At 49.9% G+C, this 21,932-nt stretch overlaps 2 protein-coding genes across 2 annotated transcripts in view; one reads left to right on the top strand and one right to left on the bottom strand.

Moving 5' to 3' along the window:
- Positions 1–11,539, top strand: part of Map3k4 (mitogen-activated protein kinase kinase kinase 4) — an 88,830-nt gene extending 77,291 nt beyond the window's left edge. The window contains 8 exon segments of the mRNA XM_032894708.1: positions 355–546; positions 1,527–1,597; positions 2,625–2,741; positions 3,438–3,597; positions 5,466–5,588; positions 5,975–6,081; positions 9,628–9,807; positions 11,031–11,539. Coding sequence (XP_032750599.1) covers positions 355–546; positions 1,527–1,597; positions 2,625–2,741; positions 3,438–3,597; positions 5,466–5,588; positions 5,975–6,081; positions 9,628–9,807; positions 11,031–11,051 — 971 coding nt within the window. The 3' untranslated portion in view covers positions 11,052–11,539.
- Positions 11,540–19,429: 7,890 nt separating this feature from the next.
- The window catches only part of Agpat4 (1-acylglycerol-3-phosphate O-acyltransferase 4), a 103,227-nt gene continuing 100,724 nt past the window's right edge, over positions 19,430–21,932 (bottom strand). The window contains exon 9 of the mRNA XM_032894707.1: positions 19,430–20,032. Coding sequence (XP_032750598.1) covers positions 19,938–20,032 — 95 coding nt within the window. The 3' untranslated portion in view covers positions 19,430–19,937. The remainder of the gene's footprint in view (positions 20,033–21,932) is intronic.

Raw genomic sequence — 21,932 nt, 5'->3', positions numbered from 1 at the left:
GGAATGTCAACTTTTGAAATAACCTTACAGCCATCCAGATCTTCAAAGATTGTGAAGCCTCCTTGACAAAGCTGAGGCTCTCAGGTAGCTACCCCATGAGTTCTATGTAACACATTAATGGCTGGCGAATGTGAGTGCGACTGGCCTTAGTGTATATCCGAAGAGTATGTATGTCACGTGCACGTCATGCAGATGAAGTCACACACACATAACATGAAACTCCGTGCACTGGCTAAGGAGAAGGAAATTATGTCACGTGAGGAACATGAATAGAGTAGAGATCACTTGTTGCTGTTTCTCCCTAAAACCAACTTCCCCACATCCTGGGACTGATGATTTCACGTCTCTGTGCAGACTCGGCCTCTAAGCAGGGGCCCATAGAAGCCATCCAGAAGTCAGTCCGACTGTTCGAAGAGAGGAGGTATCGAGAGATGAGGAGGAAGAATATCATCGGTCAAGTGTGCGATACCCCTAAGTCCTATGATAACATCATGCATGTTGGACTGAGGAAGGTGACGTTTAAGTGGCAAAGAGGAAACAAAATCGGTGAGGACGCCGAGAGGTCATTGCTCTAGAAGTGACACAGTCTTCCTAGTGTTTGTCATGTGATTCTTTTTGATGTTCCATTTCTAAAATGTGTTTACACATTTACAATACACAATGAAAATTGAGAAAAGACTTTTAGATAGTTTAATACATTGATTCGTTTTACTCAATAATTCCAGGAGTTTCCATTTGGGGACTGCTGAACTTCGGCCCTCTACATCTGTGTTCTTTTGTCCCTGGGAGAATATTATTTGAGAAGAGACTAGATATAAATCAGGACAGGAGAGTCTCCCTTCCCCCTCCCCTAAATGTTCTGTAGTTAATTGGTTTCTAAGTGGTCACTTTTAACACAGTAACTAGGGTAGAGCATGATACCCCAGACTCTTCACACTTGAATACGTTTATCTGTCAAGCATTGAGTTTGTGAGGCAAGTGTAGTTGTGAGAACTTTGTGAACCCTAGGAAGCTGGAGACTCCTAATGCTATCTTAGTCAGTCAGATACCGTATAAGACATCTTCACTGTAGCTCTTGATCGCCTACAGTCTTGCGTCCCTTGGTTTAGAGTCTCAGAAGCAGTGCTGGAAGGTTCCCCTCACATTTGAGGTCCTGTAGCAGTGTGGCCAGAGTCCAGACATGCTATTGACCACTTCATTCCACTCCAGTCCCAGCCCAGACACCTTGAGGGGAACAAGGGCTGAGAAATACTCTGGGACAGCACACTGCTTGCTTATCTTCCTAGCTCATTGGGCTTTCCTAAAGCACATTTCTGTCACTGGGACATTTACAGATCAGACTGTGCATTGGTACAATGGCTCAAAACTCTGGGAATCAGGGAACACTAAGAGCTCCTTCGGTCTTAAGTAGCCAGCTAGAAGGGACATAATGGTAGCTCTATGAACGTTTCCAGAGTTAGAGTTACTGTGAGCTGCAGTGACAGCTGTCTGTACTGACTGGAAGAGCCCATTTGTGTTGTTCACAGGAGAAGGGCAGTATGGAAAAGTGTACACCTGCATCAGCGTCGACACAGGGGAGCTGATGGCCATGAAGGAGGTGAGCCGTGGTTCTCTGGGCCTCCGTGTAGATAAGTCTGGGTGATTTAGGTTCAGGAAAATCACTATGTTTATGGTCCTGTGCATACAGCTGGCCTGAGTCCTGTGTTTGAGCATTTGACAGTTGGCAGCTGCAGCTGATACCTTAGTGAAGGTTGAGGACTCTATAAAGGCTTCAGGAGAGCAGGACCAGGTGATTCCAGTGCAAAGCAGGTGGACAGGCCTATGGAGGCAGCTGGGGAAAGGGAGGAAGGCCTAGGGAGTGGAGCCACCATTTGTACCCTGTGGGCATGTTTAAAGAGATGGTAGGGAGATTAAGAAGTGAGGATGGGCAAAAGCAGGGGACACTGAGAAATGGCCACTGGAGGCCTCCAGGTGTGAGGGGACTGAGGTGACGGGTATGGGGGGATGTTGGTGACCATGCCACTGGGGTCCTCCCAGTCATGTGGGGACTGAGGGTGATGGGGGTGGGGGGTGTTGGTGACCTTGCCAAGCTGCTAAGTGGTTTTAACTTTTACCAAATATATCACCCCCCCCTTTGTTTTAACTTTTACAAATTTGAACTGACAAAATACACAATTTTGATTGACAATATAATTATATATTATGGCCTATAAATTGTGTTGGGTATGTAGACACTGTGACATGATTGAATCAAGCATATTCACCACCTCACATTTTGATAACTGGAGATTTTCTCTTTAGGCTGTGAGTGCCCTGTGACTGCCTGCAGTCACAGTTTTAAGTTCAGATTGATCTGGAGGTCGTTATGCTGAGTGATGCAGGAAGGCAGGCACACAAGCTACACAGTCACTGACCCGTAGAGTCCAGTAGCAACCATGTTGAGAGCAGAGTCACTCAGAACCCTCCATGTTGTCCTCTAACTGTAAGACCAATTATAAGAGGAAATGAAGTCAAGGAAAGCCATAGACATTCTGCTCCAGTCCTAGGGCTTATGAACTAACTGGTCAGGGGACAGCTTCACGACACAGGCAGTATCTGTAGTCATCATAATTGTCATTTTCCAGATTCGATTTCAGCCTAACGACCATAAGACTATCAAGGAAACTGCAGACGAGTTGAAAATATTTGAAGGCATCAAGCACCCCAACCTGGTCCGGTACTTTGGCGTGGAGCTTCACAGGGTAAGCAGTTCTCACTGCACTGAGCAGTCAGCGGGGCACTGAGCAGCCCTACTCCGCATCCCAGGCCTTCCCACCACAGAGCACAGTAACCGCCTTCTCTCTGAAACAGGCGGTTTTTCCTGAGATTAAGTCTCAGGCTGTAGTAGTGGCCCGGTGTCCCAAGCACTGCCGGCCACCCTGGCAGGCAGACTTCACGTGCCCATCCTGCCTCTTGCCACTCTGAGATGCTCGTTCTTCTGTCTGATGGTAGTCGGCCTGCATGGACTAGGGAGAAAGCCAAAACCATCAGTGCTTGAGCGATGGACAGAGAGTGAGCAGCTCACAGTGCTGCTGAGGAGCCAGAGCCGACAGGGCTTGAACGCCATTGTTCTCACTGATGGATTTGTGATTGACAGGGATGCTTCAGTACTTGATAACACCTGCAGGCTCGGCTGTCACTCCCTGTCGAAGGGTGCATGGCCGGTAGTCTCAGAATGGATACAAGTTACACTGTGATTCTCAGATCTTGCCAAATGAGCCAGACAGGAGGCAGGCAGCCCCTCTGAGGAGAGTCAGGCACAGCTGTACCACTCCCTCAGCACTCAGGGTAGAATCCACACAACCAGCGGGGGAAGAGGGATTCCTCTGAGTGGGTCCTGGGGGTTGCCGTGCTCGTGGAAGGACAGTCAAAGTGTAGGTGTTGTGTTGCTTTCCCAGGAAGAGATGTACATCTTCATGGAGTACTGTGATGAAGGCACACTAGAGGAGGTGTCAAGGCTGGGCCTTCAGGAGCACGTCATCCGGTTGTATTCCAAGCAGATCACTGTCGCCATCAACGTCCTCCATGAGCACGGCATTGTTCACCGAGACATCAAAGGTACACTTACCCACTTGGCTTCTCAGGCAGTCTCCTACTGTCCAGTCCATAGCGGGTTCAGCCATGGGTGCTTCCATGCCACCTGTTGCTTCTCCAAGTGCATGTGCCTTCACACCTGTTGCTTCTCCAGGTGCATATGCCTTTACACCTGTTGCTTTTCCAGGTGGTTGTGCCTTCACACCTGTTGCTTCTCCAGGTGCATGTGCCTTCGCACCTGTTGTTTCTCCAGGTGCATGTGCCTTTACACCTGTTGCTTTTCCAGGTGGTTGTGCCTTCACACCTGTTGCTTCTCCAGGTGCATGTGCCTTCACACCTGTTGCTTCTCTAGGTGCATGTGCCTTCACACCTGTTGCTTCTCCAGGTGGATGTGCCTTCGATTTAAGCACTTCTAAAGTGGGTCCTGTGCCATGAAATGACAACCCAGGTGTCTGTGCATGAGTAGAAAGTCCTCGCTGTCACCCATGCAGCCCACTTTAGCAGTCAGTTTCCTGGAAATGAAGTGTACTGTTTCTGCAGCCTGCTTTGGTGTAGCTTACTCTGTGCTAACTGGACACTTGTTACAAAACTCCCTTTCCTAAGCTGTGTCAAGGTCTCTGTGCACTCCTCTCCGGATGTGTGTTTTAAGTACATGAACTGAGTATGAATCCAAAATGCCTGTGAGACAGACCATGCAGCTGAGTCTTTGGAGGTAAAGTGTGTGAAGGTCATGCTTTTCTGTCCCAAGAGAGTAGTTATGTTTACCCCAGAACAGATCAGTGTCTGAGCCACACCTCAACCCTGACCTTTTTGAGGAGTTTGAGAGATAAAGCAGAGTGCTTTCATCCCTAGGTGGCCAAGAGTGCTGTCCTGTCCTGTACTCTGAGGTTAGCCTAGACACCCAAGAGTGATCTGCCTCCTGACCAAGGTTAGACCCAGTTCTGGGCAGTTACACTGGAAGCTGCGTGGGCCTGGGTCTGAAAATCCTTGATGCTCTGATGGGTGCCTCAGCCTGTGTCACCTTGATGGCTGCCTCACCTGTCTGCCACGTGGCTCGCTGGGTCAGTCTGGGCATTTGCTTAGCCGTTCATGTCTAGTTGTCCTGCTTCACACTTCACACTCAGTCTGTATTTCCCCATGGCAGATTCTCTGAGCCCTTAAGTCAGTTAGCTCACTGGTGTCCTCAAATGCTTTGTCGTTAGGAATGGCCAGATGGAGAGCAGTTTCAAATGCTACCGTGCAGTTGTTGTAGAGACCAACTCTGGGAGGCTCTGCTAGTAAGGATGGACTGTCAGGAAGAAGTTCATAAGAAACCAGTGTGAACACTCTTACTTTTTAAGATGTATTGTGTGACTTAATGTCAGCATACTCTCTTGTTTATCCTAGCATAGGCTGCCCTGAGAGACGAGTAGTCCCCCACAGGTCCCCTTAGGAGTGTGATAGGTGTGTGTGCTGATCGTAGGAACCCTGGAATGGAAAATATACAGCACTGTTTTCGGTTATAGTTAAAGTGAGCTCAGAGGTGGCCTCTGTGTGCCACTCTGAAGTCCCCAGTGTGTGTAGGTTCTCTAACAAGGACGCACAGAGAACCTGCCCTTAGCAAATGGTCACGGTGCTCAGGCACTGCCACACACGTCTGCATTCTCTATCAAACTTCTCTGCACGTATGTCTGAGTTGGATGAATTGTGTGTCTCCCGGTTCAGAGTGTTTGCTCGGAAGCCTGTGTTGCTTTGCATTAGTTTGTAGTTATGGTCCATACGTTGTCCCGTGGTTGCGTATGGAAGTGGAGTTCCACAAAACTTGGCTTTATTTAGATTGAATGAAGTCTTTGGGGTTTGGGTTACCATGAGATACCCACATTGTGTCTCAGCAGCTGCTTATTTCTGTTTAGGTGCCAATATCTTCCTTACGTCGTCTGGACTAATCAAACTGGGAGATTTTGGATGCTCAGTGAAACTTAAAAACAACGCCCAGACCATGCCTGGCGAGGTGAACAGCACCCTAGGGACAGCAGGTAAGGGCTAGTCCGGCTGGCTCTGAGCTCTGACTTGAGGAAGGCCCCTTGCCCTCTCGGAAGGAGCTTAGCATTGGTGGGATTGAAACTGCTGTTAAATCACCAGTTACATGGCATCTACTTGTTGGGTTCTTGAGTGTTAGGTTAAATTCCCTGTTTCCATTGAGAATACAATTTACTGGAAATTTTCACACTCAGAGTTGCTTTTTAAAACGAAATCCTGTCCCTAAAATGTCCCTCAAGTTGACTTGAAAGTGAAAGCTTTCAACATTTGCCGCCTGTACTCGGGTGAAGGCCATTGCTGAGGATTATTAACATATTGCTTGGTGCTGTTGATACGTGGTTCTGTGTTGGTAACCCTTGCTATTCCATATCCGACTGTAAAGCTTACATGGCCCCTGAAGTTATTACCCGAGCTAAAGGAGAAGGCCACGGACGTGCGGCAGACATCTGGAGTCTAGGGTGCGTCGTCATAGAGATGGTGACTGGCAAGGTAAGCTCCCTGTGCACCAGAAGGAAGACTCCATACAGGTCACCCACAGAACTGAGGCTTTATCGTAAGTGCTCTGGATACCTTCCTACTTGAGCTCATGACCAGAGAGTCAATGGAGCCCATGAAAAGGCTCAGAAAGGTGTTGCATGTAATAACCAATCCACACTGCTGCTAGCTAGGCACCAGCCGGTGGTCTCAGACTGCTCCTAACCCTGTTCATAGCCCGAGATCCAGACCCAATGTTTCCTCTTGCCAAGGCCTCTCCCACCAACGCTGGCTCTGCCTCTCCAGAGCTCCGAGGTAGTGTCTTGGTCCCGTGGGCAGCTGTGGGTGTGCTCTCGCCAGCCCGAGCTCCACTCACTACTTTTCCCCTGGAGCTCAGTCCTGTCCCAATCTTCCCATCCCAAAGCCTGGCTGAATTCCCCCTAGGCTAAGTTCTTTATTATTCAGTTAATTAGGGAAAAATTCCACTACAGAAAGGTTTGGAGAAATAACAAACTGAGAAGCACCTGTCCATAGGGTACACATAGGGTCCCAGAGAGCTCCTAGGAGTGAATTTGTGTTTCAGCTCTGAGGTTAAACAGAGAAACACAAACGTGCTTGTGTCAACAGATGGAGAAAAGACAGTCTATTTACTGATGGAGAAAAGACAGTCTATTTGACTGATGCCAGTGTGTGGACGGTCTTTATCCCGCACTCTGGACACCTCCAAATGGATCAGATTCCTTTATCAAAGACTGTAAATTCTGAAACTGGGCAAGGTTTGACAAAGTTGAGGGCTATTAGGACTTCCTGGTTAGGACTCCAGTTGTTTCGGAAATAAGGCTGACAGCTAACAGGTGGGGCCTTGTGAGATCAAAGTGCTCTGTGCAGGTTCTGGGGAGATGGCCAGTTGGAAAGGTGCCTCTTATGAAAGCATCAGATTCCTAGCATGCATGTTTAAAAAAATGCTGATAACAGAAGTACGTGTCTGCAAAGGCAAAGGCAGGAGGATGTGTGAAGCTCAGAGACAACCTGTATAGTCACATTGATAGCTCCCGGTTCACGGGAGACCCTGACAGGAAATGAATGTAAAGCAATGAGGGCTGACACACATGGCCTCTGATTGCCATGCACATTTAGCATATGTCTGTGAACTCACACACACACACACACACACACACACACACACACACACATGTATGTACACTCGATAGCCTCAGCACTGCAAAGAAATAGTTAAGCAAGTTAAGAGGTAGCACGTAGAATTGGACAACAGTCTTCCAGCTGCACATCTGACAGGATTAATATGAGAATATACAAAGAACTCCTAAACAGCAAACAGACCAACCACAAAAGAGGCAAGGAGTAGAAAGAAATATTTTGATGAGGGCTCAACATCCTTAGCCGACAAGGAAGTGCAAGTTAAAGCTATTCCGAGGCTCCTTCCAGCCAGTCAGAATGGCTGTGAAGAAAACCAAAGGTAGTGCATGTGGATGAAGGTGTACAGATGAGCCGTGTTCACTGTTGGGGGACCATGAACCTGCAGAGCCACCGTGGAGATCTGTGTGGCAGCTTCCAGGACGCTAGATCATCATATGACTCAGCTATGCCGTTCCGAGAACACGCTGAAAGGACCACATGTCCCACTAGAGAGTAGGCCACCGTTACCGCTTTATTCACGGCATCACAAGTGGAATCGGCCGAAAGGACCACTCAGATACATGGGATAATGGAAACATAAACTATCACTCAGCCATACACAACAGTGAAAGCACACAGTCTGCAGGACACTGGACGGACCTGGAGAGTACGAGAAACACCACACGTTCTTTCTCATATGCAAACCCCAGCTCCTTAATTTTAATATACACGTATTTATGTGGAGTGGCTGGAGGTAGAAAGCTAGACAGGATTCCAGGAGAGGAGGGAGGGCAGTAAGCACATGCAATAGGAAAGCAGAAAAGAGAAGGCGGGGTTGCATAGCGAGATGGGGGAGAGGAAGAGGTGCCGGGCGTGTGCAGGTGCAAAAGGAAAGATGAAGTCCAAAGCGGACATTGCACGAAACCTGCACATGAATGCCTAAACTTGAAGCAGTCAGGAGCCCTTCAGTAGATCCAAGGATCAGCAAGCCACACCCCCCTGGAGGGCAGCTGGATGGGTTAACAGGACTAACAAACTGTGTGTTACTGTGAGTAACAGACAAGGGCTGCTACTCACTGGTGTGAAGAAACGGGCCTCACATCCTCAGAAAGCTAGGATAAGAGAAGAGAGGTGCTCGACATTCCCACACCCACCGGGCTTACACGAGAGTCCTTACAAACCGCGGAGGCAGAACTGCAGGACACACCTCTGTTACCATGGCACTTGGGAGGCTGAGGTGCCTGGGCTGCATGGCAAGGCCCTATTTCAGAATGAACAAAAGATAGTGGTTGCAGGGGTAGGAAGGAAAGGACTGAACAGTGAAAGAGATACTCGGGATGACAAGATTCTTCCTTACTGCATCAGTAACTTTCTTCCTGTGGTACCAAAGGCCTTCAAAGTACAGCTTAAGAGAGAAAGCACTCATTCTGGCTCACAGGTTAAAGTCCATCCTGACTTTAAGGCATGGCAGGAGAGCAAGAACGTGAGGCAGCCAGTGACGTCATACCAACAGTTACAAAGGAGAGGGGACACGAAGTGCATCCCAGCTATAAAATCTCCAGACCTACCTAGTAGGTCTTGCCACACCTCCTAAAGAGTCCACAACCGTCCAGAACAGCGCCACCTGCTGGGGTCAGATGTTCAGACACTTTGCCCATGGGGGACAGTTCACATCCAAAGGGCTGCAGATGATGGATTCCCATCACACCTGTGTCTACACCCACAGAATGTACGAGACAGAGTGAACCCTGATGGCATGTTTCATTAGCAGCAGAGCAGACACTGATTCACCAATTGTAATTAATTATGGCTAACAGGAGAAAGTGGGGGACAGGACATGTGAGGGTGCATGGAGACCCACTGCCCTCCAGTCAAGCTCTGTTACTGTAAACTGCACTAAAAAGGCAGACCTGATTGTTAAAAAGAAACAGATGGCCATCCTCATCTTCTCCAGAACGGTACATTTAAAAGGGACATTAATTTCTTCCTTGGCACATGAATAACATTTATGAGATTTATGATATTCACTCTAAGAGAGGTATGAGAAAACAGTCATGCTTCAGACAAAAATTCACAGTGGGAGCTCACTCTGGAGAACTGCTTTCCATAGGATGAAACTTAAACATGTGTCCCTAGACCACAGAAACCTTGCTTCTGGTGACAGTCCTGCTGACTGTGATTGCACAGTGTGTGCTACATTCAACAGTAGTTACACAGGGGTGTGTGTGTGTGCGTGCACTGACTGAAGCTCTGACAGACACTGTATGTATGCACCTCAAGACTGATGTGTTTCCTGTTTCTTCCTCCCGGCAAGTGTTTCTTCCCCTGATAGGTGTCTTCTCAAGATACCTACAGAGGGATTGGACATTTGTCGCTGTGACCCTGTAATGCTGTAGCTTGTTTTGTTTTTTCCCGTCTCTGCAGCGGCCTTGGCATGAGTTTGAACACAACTTTCAGATTATGTACAAGGTGGGAATGGGACACAAGCCACCAATCCCCGAAAGGTTAAGCCCTGAAGGAAAGGACTTTCTCTCGCACTGCCTGGAAAGTGACCCGAAGATAAGGTGGACAGCCAGCCAGCTCCTTGACCACGCTTTTGTCAAGGTTTGTGTAATTGCTGCAGTCGTCCTCGTCGGAGTTAAACACTTAAGCTCAGCTTTGCATCAGGCACCAGACGTTAGTATAAAATAGTTATATCTAAAAGGACAGGAACTGGATGTCTTCACGTATCAGAGATTTGCTTTCAGTTAGTAAAGTCTCACTAAGACCTCTCTACATGATCTGTTGACAGGAGATGAGCCTAGTTCTTGCCCTCGAGAATGTGTGGTCATCTTGGACCTGTCACTGTGTCTTGAGCAGTGGTGACGCATGTGTGATGGGAGGCGGGGCTGAGGATCTAGTGCCCTATGGAGGCCCGAGGCAGTGCTTTCTCTAGAGAGGGTGTGACCAGGCAGAGAGGCAGACAGGGTGTCAGGCATGAGGGGCTGCTGCGGGCAGAGTCATTGTGGTACTTTGTGGGCCAAGGTCTGAGGGAGCACAAGAAAGCGGATGTGGTAGAAGGTAAGGCTGGGGAAGATGTAGGAGCAGCAGAGGGTCTCTGTTAACAAACAGCATGGCTGGTGGCCCTGCCGAGATAGCGCTTTGGGGCTGACAGTGGCCTCCGGCCGTGCCGAGGGGTTGGAACGACCCTGGCTGAGGAGCAGGTTGGGGGTGTCTGGGGTGGCCCCACTCCTGGCTCCTTGAGTCATCTGAAGGTCGCATCCACCACAGCAGAGCCAAACGGCAGCAGGTTGAGACTGGGCATCGGTGGTCTCATTGGCAAGACCATTTAAAGATTTGCTCGGGATTCTAGGTGGGTGTCTTGTTGCTCAGGGCCGGCAGTCAGATTGCCACAGTACAGCAGGCTGTAGTAGTGAGTGGGCACACAAGTGCTGCTGGGGCAGTGTTGCAGTGATGGGAGGGGGATGAGAACACACAGATTCATAGCTAAGGACCCTGCATGGGAGTCCCTGATACAGGGTGGGTGGGCGGAACCTGGGCTGGGGTGTAGGCTGGGTACAAGAGCTACTGGGGACAGGTGATGAAGGAACGGTGCTTCTTAGCTCTGAAGTAGATGAAATATACTGTCCTCTGTTCAGCCCAGCCTTCCCTGAGAGCAGACATGGAGTAGGTCTGTTTTCTAAGTCGTCCCTCACATGTCAGGGGCTGGTGCCAGGGGGCCACTAGGCCTTGCCTGTGGACCAGAAGCCAAGCAGGCAAGACACACAGGCAGACACAGGACCGTGCTTGCACCAGCAGGGGCTCAGCGCTCTCTTGCTTCCTCGCAGGTTTGCACAGATGAAGAGTGAAGCTCACCAGTCGGTGGCCAGCAGTGTGTGGACAGAATCCCGTGGTCACTACTGTATGTAATATTTACATAAAGACTGCAGTGCAGGCGGCCTCTTAACCTTCCAAGACTGAAGACTACACGGTGACAAGCCTCACTCCTGCTGCTCCTGTTGTCTGCTATAGCACAGGACCCCCGAGTGACAGTGTTGACAAGGTTAAAGAAGCTGCATGTTAAGTGCCATTACTACTGTACACGGACCACCGCCTCTGTCTCCTCCGTTCCCCGTGTGACATCAGCGTAGTGTTCTTGAGCTTCTGGGTTCAGAAGAAAATGTAGTGTTATCGGGTGTCCAGGACCTTGTTTCAGCCTCCTGTTTGTTGGCTCTGACTGTGGCTCCGACTGTGGAGCCTCCTTGTTGGCAAGCTGCAGGTTTGTTATGCAAAGGTTCATAAGTGAAACTGAAGAAAAGGTTCTTTTTCAATAAATGGTTTATTTTAGGAAAGCTAAGTCAGCGTCTGTTACTGGCTCGCGGCTTAAGAGCAGGGCAGCATGCGGAGGTCTGCTGATCCCCTCCCTGCCTTGATTCTGCTCAGTAGAAACAGCACAGCCAAGCCTGCCCCAGGGGGACGCCGAGCCGGGTGTGTCCAACCTGCCGCCTGCGGGCCATGTGCATCACAGGATAGCTATGAGTGTGGCCCAAGGCATTTGCGGATGACAGCATATCCCGATGTTTAAGATTGGGGTACCTGATATAAGGTGGCCATGCTTGGCTCTTACTGTGCACAACAAGGTTGGGGCTCTGGTTGCTGGTGGGTGTATGGGAGGGGAACAGTGCCATGCAGTCTCTTGATAGGCGACCATCTTCTCAGAGCATAACCTGACTAAGCCGGTAGGACCCTGAAATAGCCGACTGTTGTCAGTGATGGCGTTTGTCTTGGTTGTTTAATGCTTGACCTTATTCCCTAAGTCTCTTGGATCATGCACTTGCTCCTGGCACGTAGCAGCAGACCCTGGCCGGGTCATTGTCAAGGATTTTTGGTCTCTTCTGCCAAAAGAATACCGATTTGGATTCAGAGATGTTAGGACTTCATTTAAGATGCCCTTTCACAGCCTTTTAAGTTACTCTACATCACGTAAAGGGATTTACACTGTACTTTTATCAGAGCTGTAGAGCTGTTACACAATGTAGTTCTAGAACCTTCCTACTGCCCGCAGTAGAATTTGTCCCACCTGTCTTGGTGCAGCCTGGGGTTTGCTCACTATGGACGTTTAGAGAAGTTAGAAGAAGTTTCTGAGGCTGTCATGATGGAGCACAAGCCAGCACATCTTTATTTCCACTGTACGCAAGCGCCACGTGCTCTGTCCGACCCTGGCCTTGTTGGTGGGCGCCAGGCTGCCCCCTGGTGGCCTATTTCCTTTGAACACAGGCATCTGCGTGGCTGTTTTTGTGCCTGTTAGGAGTTGGGTGTGCTGAGCTGTGTTTTCAGAAACTTTTGAGTTTTTTCCGAAGTGACTGCCATACCGTGTTCTTCCACTGTGAGGCGCCCGGGTCTCCCTGCCCTGCTGTCACACTCTTTGACAGTAGGCTTGCTCGTGATAGTGAAGCAGACTTCGTTGTAGTTCCAATCCCTGTCTGTCTAGTCACTGCGCCTGATGGCCATCTGTATATGTCTCACCCGCTTGCCTCTGGATGGGTAGATGGGTGGGTGGGTGGGTGGATGGATGGATGGATGGGTGGGTGGGTGGATATCCATATATTACTTGTGTGTACACACACACACACACACACACACACACACACACACACTGTGCATCAGTGCATACACATGTTGTAACAGATACGTCAAGAGAGGGTAAGTCGCTGGAGTCGATTGATTCTTCTTCCACCGTATGTGTCGGGGCATTGCACTCTGGTCCTAAGGTTTGGTTGCGGTGCTGTTAGCTGCCGAGCCATCTGGCTGGCCCACTGCTCTCCTCCTTTTGAGGGAAAGCCTATTTGAATACTTTGCCAATTTTAAAACTAGTCTATTTGTCATCTTACTGAGTTGCAAGAGCTTTTTGGGTTATTTTTTGGTTTGTTTTGTTTTTAAACAAACTCTTGAGTAAACCTCGTCACCTAATCTGTAGTGTGAAGATGTCTTTCCCCAGTTTCTGGTGTATCTGGTATTTTATTTACTTTGTCACGTCTATGAGAACCAAAAAAGCTTTTTTTTTTTTTTTTTCTTTAAGAAGTCCATTCACCATCCTGTTCTTGGTTGCCTGTGCTGGTGGTGGTGTGGCTAAGAAACAGGGCTGGCCCAGCAGCTCATTTTAGCTCTTAGTGGGCCTCTCACTCTTGCATTTCTGTTAAAATAGTATTCAGGGGTCCAGATATTGTTCTCTGCTGGAGAGACTTCTTTGCCCTCTATGGGTCTCTTCAGGAGTGGGAATAACATCTTAATTTACACTCAGCGTTCACTGCACACAGATACAGAGACAGTGAATGTTTTTGTTCCAATCTTGTAGCCCATGGCCTTGCTGGATTCATTTAAAAGTTGTAGTAGCTGCTTTTGTAGACTCCGTCCATAGAGGGAGACACGTGGCCCAGGAACAAGGGCAGTCTCCCTCCTTCCGGGATAAAACCTGATTGGCAGTTGCATGAGTCCCCTTTGTACACCACTGCGTTCACTTAGGACACTTGGAGGACTTTTCCCTCCAGGCGCGCAGAGGGTTTTCATTTCTGGGCTCCTATCAGGGCCTAGTAGCTTCCTACAGTGAACTGGACATCTCTGCAGCCTCCGTTTCCTCAGGGACGGCCCAGGTCAGTGTTCTCCATCTTTGGGGCCTGGGTAGAACTCCCTCAGAGAGCCCTCGAGGCTGAGCTTCTGTGGAGGGTGCTTTGGAACTTGTTCTGGACTTGCTTCAGGTCTCTTTGGACTTTTATTTTATGGATCTTGGGGTCTCCACTCAGGCTCACCGAGTTGTCTGGTTTCCTGGCAGACGGTTCTCTGCCCATCACACTCCCGCTGTCTGGACGGCTGCTGTCTGCTCACCCTCCTGACTTTAAACATCTGTTTTCTCTTTTTCTTTATTAGATAAAGGTCTGTCCATCTTGTCAACTTCTGGTTTCATTAGTATTTCCTTTCGTTTTTCTGATTTCCATTCCTACTTCTGAAACGATCTTTATGGCTGCTTTCCTTCTATATGCTTGGGGTTTAATTTGCCTGTCTTTCAGAAAATTATCAGGGTAGAAGACGCTGATGACAAAAGGCTGATTAAAGATAATCTACCAGCCTAACTCCCTCGGTTAGTAATTTACTTACAAATCTAGCCTATGGCTAAAGGTAACTTCTCAGTAAGAAAATAAGCCTTGACACAATCGCCCAGGCTGTTAGATGCCACCACACTGCCCAGAGCCTGCCTGGAAGGTGCCGCCTACAGAGGTAGAGGGGTTGATGGTTGGCGTATGGATCACGTGGTCTTGGTGGCTGCTACTCAGCTCTGCAGTGTGGTGAGCAGACCACTGTAGAGCAGCAGGCAGTGCAAATGGTGACTGTGGACATGCAGGGTAGCATACACGAGACAACAAGTGTGTAAGGGTTAGAGGACATCGTAGGAATGTGGACTCCTGTCTCCAGGTAGCCGTGCCTTTACCTGCTGTTTTCTGGACGCTTCATTAATCTTATTTTCACTCAGCCCATTGTGCCCAGTAAGGAATGAGGGGCTTGTTATGGGCAGTGCAGGCCCCTGTCCTGGCGCCCTGTACGACGAGAAAACCGGACTTCCTGGTCTGATAATGCGCTGGCACTGCTGGGTCCTCACACCATGTCATCCTTGTGTGACCTCCCAGAATGCAGTGACAAAATGATCGGTAAGGCCTGCTCTTCCTCCTCTTCACTCCCCTCCCCTCCCCCACCTGGGGTCGCTTCCCCCTTAAAGCTCATCCCCGTAGTAAGTCTTAGTCACCTCAGCCAGGAGACAGCAGCCTTTACTCACTCACAGCACCTCTCTGACCAGAGCACCTCATCCTGGGAGTTCCGGTCTCCCGTCCTTCCTGAGCCCTTGGCTTCTCTCCAGCCGAGTGCTCAGCCGGCTTGGCTTTCTTTGTATTTGCCCTGAGAGCCTAACTAAGCCGCTGGATTGTGTCCTTAGCTTTCCTGTGAGGCCTTGGGAACAACGGCCCCTCAAACACCACTGGGGACTGGCACGTGCCCTAGGGTGTTTGATAAATGCCTGGCTAAAATCAGCTTGGTTTATTTTGGAAGTCTAAGGGCCCTCACTGTGTCCACTCCCGTCACCTCCTAAATGTTGAGCACAGCATAGACGCCAGAAATTTCAAAACCGCCTACCGTGGCTTGTGGGGTGTGACTGTCTTAAAGCTCTAACACGTGTAAGCCATGCTGGGTGAAAACCTTTCCTCACACAGCTCTAGATGCTGCTGGACATTGGAAAGGTGAAAGCGGCAGCAAATGCATGCCTTAGTCAGTGCACAGCATCAATGCTAACTAGGGCCAGGCAGCAGCAGGAGGGGGCTACTTAGTCTCCACTTGTCCTCTGCTGTACTGCAGCTCGGCCTTGTACGAGAGCTCACTTGTCTCAGCCTAACCCTGCTGAAGGCACAGACACGCCCCGTGATGCTCAGAGGACGGGCGCTCTGTGGTCAGATTTCTTTTTTTTTTTTTTTTTTTTTGGTTCTTTTTTTTTTTCGGAGCTGGGGACCGAACCCAGGGCCTTGCGCTTGCTAGGCAAGCGCTCTACCACTGAGCTAAATCCCCAACCCCTGTGGTCAGATTTCTAAGCTTGTGCTGTGTTTTATGTTTTTGTTTGTAGTCAGTATTCAGAGGAGCACCTGACAAAGCCATGGGCCCAGGAGGCTCTCCCAGCCTCAGGTGATCTCCTAAAAAGACACACTACTTAGGGGCACTTTATATGCTGTGTTCTTGACCAAAACAATAGTTCTGAACAGTCGGATATCACGAAACAGGTCTTTTGCAGGTTGGTATCCGGTACCTTGAGTGATGTTGGGTGTCTGGGGCCCAGCAATAATCCAGTCACTCCCTCAGGCCTTTGGCTCCTCTTGTCATGTCGGGTGCAGGGTAGATCAAAGCACGGTATGGCTTTCAGTGAAATTTTAAGTCAAGAAGCACTTGAGCCAGAGTCCATGTACGCACGGCTCTGGGGACGTGATTAGGTGGGGCTGGCGTGGTTATGCAGTGCATATGAGGTGTTGGTCAGCAGGCAGGCCTGGGGTTCTGTGCTGATGGAGCCCCTTGCCTTCCTGACTTGTCTGTGGACGAGGGACCTAGCTAAACCCTTCTGCCCCGGCTTGCACTCCGAGGGTCAGCTTCATTCATTCTAATAAAAGGAGAGACAGTCTCCAAGGAAGTCTGGGAAAACATTTTCAGAAAATTGCCCAATTATGGGGAGACAATTTCTGATATCTTCATACACTCAATGTTTATGTATGTGAGGAAGAATCCCGACAACAAACATGTAAGCAACTGTCCGAGGCTTGGAAGAGGCGAAGACAAGTCCGAAGTCTGGGAGACCGTGGCCGTCACTGCTGACCATCCCTTTTGAACACAGCGGGTCTGCAGGGACAGCAAGTCATACAGACCTGGAAAGGGGCAGCAGGCTCATGGCGGTGTAGACACTGGAACCTCTGCATTCAGACGGTTACTAAAACTGCCCCGCGAGTTGGTCCTGAGGCCTTGACTGGCAGTCCCTGTGAAACGGCTCAGCCCCCTGAGGTGTCAGAGGGAGACAAGCGCCATGTTTGCATCTGCCCTACTTCACTGTCCAGGCTTCAAACCACTTGCGACATTAAACTTGGGGAGTGCTTTCCTCAGTACCCCGGGAGAACAGGTGGCCATAAGGCAGCCTTAGCCGTATGCCGTCCATCTTTCCCCTTTCAAACTCCAACTCCCGTACACGTCCCGACAGCACTCTGCACTCCTCCAGACTGTCCTGGTCCTGCAGGGGCTTGCTGAGGCCAGGGGCCACCATTTTTCGCTTAACTTTCGTACTGACAGGTGTCCGTAACATACACAGTGCTTTGGGGCACCTGGACCGAAGAACCCAGTGGCCAGCTCTGTCCATTGCTGTCATCTGTATGGACAAGCTCAGAAACCAGTGTTGAGCCCACTCTGTCCTGCTCTGGGCACTGGCCACACCACTCTTAGCTGCCTACAACCAGTTACCACAATGTGATCAATCTTTCAGACCGACCCCCCGCCACCCACTGAGCATAAAGAAAGATGCAGATGTTCTAACGTTTGAACATCCTGTTACTTTTCCAAGGTTTTGCACACTTTAGAAATTAAGGAGTTAAGATGTATTCCAGGTCTCTGTTAGCACATAGAAAAACAATTGATTATCTGAAAACCTAGTGGAGGTTTTCAGTGAGCCTCTGTTCTGTAGCCATCATGCCAAGATCTTTTCAAAGGATCCTGTGAATCCCCCACTCTGCATTAAGGGAACAGGCTAGGGAGAGAGTCAGGTCAGGCCAGCCAGCTGAGGCACGCTGCCGGGGTTCCCCTCAAACTCCTGCTCCCCTTTGTGTTCTAAGGCCATTCAGATACCACTCCCCATTCAGTTTTCCTAAAATGTCTCTGCCCTGCCACCAAAGGCAGGTCAAAACCAAAGAGACTAAGCCTTGTACCACGGTCTGATTCTTGCCAAATACTTTGAGAAGTCACAGCTTAGAAGCCGCCTGCCATTCCTCCACCCGATTTGTTCCGTGATCCTACCTTCCCAAGGTGAGCCTCTTCCCACTCTGCAGCAACCCAGGGGGTGGGTGAGTGTCATTTTACAATTGGGCAGATGGCCCCCTGGAGGTCAGGAGGCTGGATGGCCTGGATTGAATATTTACTTGGCCAAGCCACAGAATTCAGTGAAGGCAAGCTCAGGTCCCAGATAAAGTGGCCTTAGGATCCAAGGGAGGCCTACAGGACCTCTACAACCCAAGGTCCCCTGAAGAGTAGCGTCCAGTTTTCTCTGTGTGATTCCTGGCCCTCATGGCAGGGCAGATGTGCCCGGCTTAGCACCTTGTGGGAACTCAGCCTCCCCTGCACTCTCTACTCTGGTACACAAAAAACCCAGAATGTGGTGTTCTGATTTCTGCAAGCCCAGATTTATTTGTGTTGATAATACGTTGTCCCTTAAACAGAGGGCTCTAGAACCCAGGTCACCCCGTGGCTCTTCAAGGTCAGAGTCACACTTGACTGTGTGGCTGCCATTTGATGACTTGGTGCACAGACACTTAAGTCTGCAGTGACACTGGACAGGATGTGCCTTTGTGGGCCCCATGGGCAGCTTTTCTAGTGGGGGTGTGTGGTTGTACCAGGTGGTGCATAGCTGTACACAGGGAGGAGGGCATCAGTCCAAGCGCTGCCAGCTTCTCTGTCTTATAAGGAATACCTTTCAGGTACCATCTTAAAACGCTAACCTTTTTCTTCTTGTTTTGTTTGTATCCGGCCTCTGCTGACTGCCCTCAGTCTGCAAATGTCTGCCATGGGCCATTCTCCAAAGACTGCAGAGGAGAGCAGCCCCCCTTTCATGTTCTAACAGGAGCTCAGTGTGGGGGAGAGCAGAGCCCCCCAGATGGGCTCATCTGTGTTTTTAAGTAGCACCTGGCTCCTTAGTGGGTACCACACGAGAGCTGAAAAGGGGTGTAGTTCCATTTTGTAAAATGCTCCTGACCTTGCTTTAAGGGCTTCCCCACTCCTGTGACAGTTTCTGATGTTGTCATAACATTCAGTTGCAAAGCTTAAGACCTTCAAGACTAGTGGATCCTGTCTCATCCTCTCTGTGTCTCAAGGAAGCAAGCTCTCAGCTGGTCTCCCAGCACCCTTGCCTTCGCTCTTGCTCAGAGGGGCTCCGACGCCCACGTCTCTGCATTGGCATCCTGTGGTGGTCCATGCTGCCTGTCAAGTTGACAGGATGCAGAGTCACCTAGGAGGCGAGTCTCCGGTTGTGCCTGTACAGGTAATCCAAGGGATTCTAGATTAAACTAATAGAGTGATGGATAGGGGCGGACCTATCATAGCTTCACTATTCCGTGTGCTGGGGCTCCGAACTGAGAGAAAGAGAGGTAAGCACCAGCATCTGTCTCTTCTCTCTGACTGACAGGATTCTTCCCGTTCCTACTGCCATGGCCCCCCACCATGATGGACTGTAGCCTTGAACTATGAACCAAAACAAACCCTTCCTGACATTGACAAGTGACTAAGACACACACACACACACACACACACACACACGTACCCTCAAGTGACCTGTCAGTGCGTGCACCTCACTCAAGCTCTCAGCAGCCCCCACTGGGAGCAAAGCTGGTGAGAAGCTGCCATATGCAATACCCAAAGCCAGGGAAGAGTGGGGGTGGGGGGTAGCAGATTTGTGTAAATACTTGCCACAGACGACCCAGACAAACACTTTAATTCTTTTTCTTATTTGGAGGCATAATCTAGTCGTCTTACCCAAGCACTTCGCTCCGTCTCCAGCGATCGATGGTTAGAGAAGACGCAGCACCACGGGATGACAGGGACACACACCTTCTCTTCCACCCCAGCCCTGCCCTTCCCTGCAGCCTCACAGACCCTACTGTCACAGGGTCACAAGTGCACACGCAACCACACACTCATTCTCCTCACCCCCATCTCTCTCACACACACATACACACAAACACGTGTGCAACTGAAAAGAAACGTAACCAAACCCAGTAATTCACACGGGGATGGGGGAGGGGAAAGGTATAAAACCATCTTCCTTTCCCGTCCAGCGCCAAGGCAAACTCCATGACTGGAGGGGCTGTGGTTTCTGTTTGTCCCAGCAAGGCCCTCCAGTCTCCATCACTGAACCCTGCTATAAAGGCTAAGCAGAGGCCAACTGTCCCCCACGGTTCCCTTTGGAGGTGACATTTTCCACATCAGTCAGTTTGTTTCCGTTTGTTGTCAATGTTGCCGTAGGCAGAGCCCTTGTCGATTTCTGTCACACCAATCATCCATCGAACTCCCATGGAGGCTGCAGAGAACAGGGAAGAACAGTTAGAATCCCAACACACCCCAGGAGCGCTTTGCCAACAGGAGTGACTGGGAGGCCATTGGGGGCAAAATGCAAGTACGTCTGATGGACCATTTGACCCCAGCTTTGGGCATTACTACGTAACTGAAATGACATTAAAAAGGGAAACGAGCTGCTCTGTGGGGATGACTTAGGGCGGGTCAACCGCGCCCAGTGGAGGGAAACAGAATTGGGCAAGCAGCACACACCTGTCTACAGAGTTCCCAGAATTCTCTGCTTTCGGTGCCGTTTTCCAAGGCAGAAATGGCTCTTTGCAGATTGTGGGGCAGTGGTTTGTGGGGGTGCTCTGTTAGGATGCAGGCACTGTACACCCACACAACTCCACCATTGGTTGGGTTAACCATGGAGAACAAAATCATTGTCCCCTAGAGCCCCTTGCTCCCTGAAGCTGCAGCCGTCAGAGAATGTGCTGGACCCATCTGGGAACTTATGAGCCACCAGGATGCTTGCTTGGAAACTGCCCTGTAGGCAGTACCTTTGGAGGTGGGGTTGTTGAGCTCCTTGTGTACCAGGCCCCTCCTAGTCACTGAACACACAGCCTACAGACACTGTTTATGGGTACAGCAGGGGAACGAACCGATGCAGCCCCCAAACTATGGTGTACGTGTCACAAAGCTATAAGCATCATGTTCTCCATAGGCTGCTACGCAAGACCGCACAGCAGACAAGGGCACGGAGGCCATCCTGAGCACGTGAGGAGGTGTCTGGCAGGACACCTATGGAGAAGCCAAGATGTAAGCCCTGTCCCATTTCCAGCATTGGGTGGAGTGTCTCGTCAGCAGAAGGAAATGGTAAGAGATGTGGACTCTGGTCCAAAGGCCTCAGGAAGTGGAGGAATGCTGGAACGGAGCAGCCGAGGGGAAATGCAGGACTGGGGACAGGGTGCAGACACATCAGCAAGGACACAGGGAAAATTTCTAAATGACCACAGCACCCCAGGCCAAGTGCTAGGCCACTGGGTACTCGCTTCACACCTAAGAGAGTCCTTTCCTCATTCCTCTTCTTCTTTAAGGAATGTAGCTCTCTGCCCCAGAGGACATGGCCCTCCTTTGCTGGTCTGCCAGCCATTAAAAGCAGAGATGGAATTTCTCCCTTGCCTACAAGCCCTGGGACACCCAGCGGTTCTAGCCAGCCTCCTTCCCAGGATCCAGTTCAGAACCTAAAACTGGTGGTCCTGATGCGGACAGACTGGCTGGTGTGCTAGATGTGTCAAGGTGCTTACAAAGTATCAACTTGAAAAGAAAAGAGTGGTTCAGAAGAGGCACCTGGAGGGGTGGTTCTCAACCTGTGTGTGGGTGCCTTTGAGGTCAAACGATCCTTTCAGAGCGGCCAACTAAGACCATTGGAAAGCCGCAGATATTTACACTGCAATTCATTTAACAGTACAAAACTACAATACAAAGTAGCAAGGAAAATAATTTTATGGTCGGGGGCCACTACAACATGAGGAACTGTATTAAAGGCCGCAGCGTTAGGAAGGTTGAGAACCACTAGCCTAGTGGGTTGTGCCTTGATTCTTTTTTTTTTTTTTTTTGGTTTTTTTTTTGGGGCTGGGGACCAAACCCCGGGCCTTGCGCTTCCTAGGCAAGCGCTGTACCACTGAGCTAAATCCCCAACCCCTGTGCCTTGATTCTTAAGACTGCAGCAGTTACTAAGAGAGATGCTGTTAGCACCAGGCCCCAAAAGGGAGTCTGTCCTACGCCTTCGACTTCCGCCCCTTTTACAGCCCAGAGACCACAGTTCTTTGTTTCACAGAAATAGCCTATTCTTCAGGACACCCACACCTGTCTCCTGGCCATTTTTTCTCAGTCACTGAAAAGCTGAAGCTGCCCATGCCCCT

This window comes from Rattus rattus, chromosome 2, assembly GCF_011064425.1.
Source record: "Rattus rattus isolate New Zealand chromosome 2, Rrattus_CSIRO_v1, whole genome shotgun sequence".
In the NCBI taxonomy this organism is placed as follows: Eukaryota; Metazoa; Chordata; class Mammalia; order Rodentia; family Muridae; genus Rattus; species Rattus rattus.
Note: the sequence above shows the minus strand (reverse complement) of the source record. Positions and strands in the feature narration are given on the sequence as shown.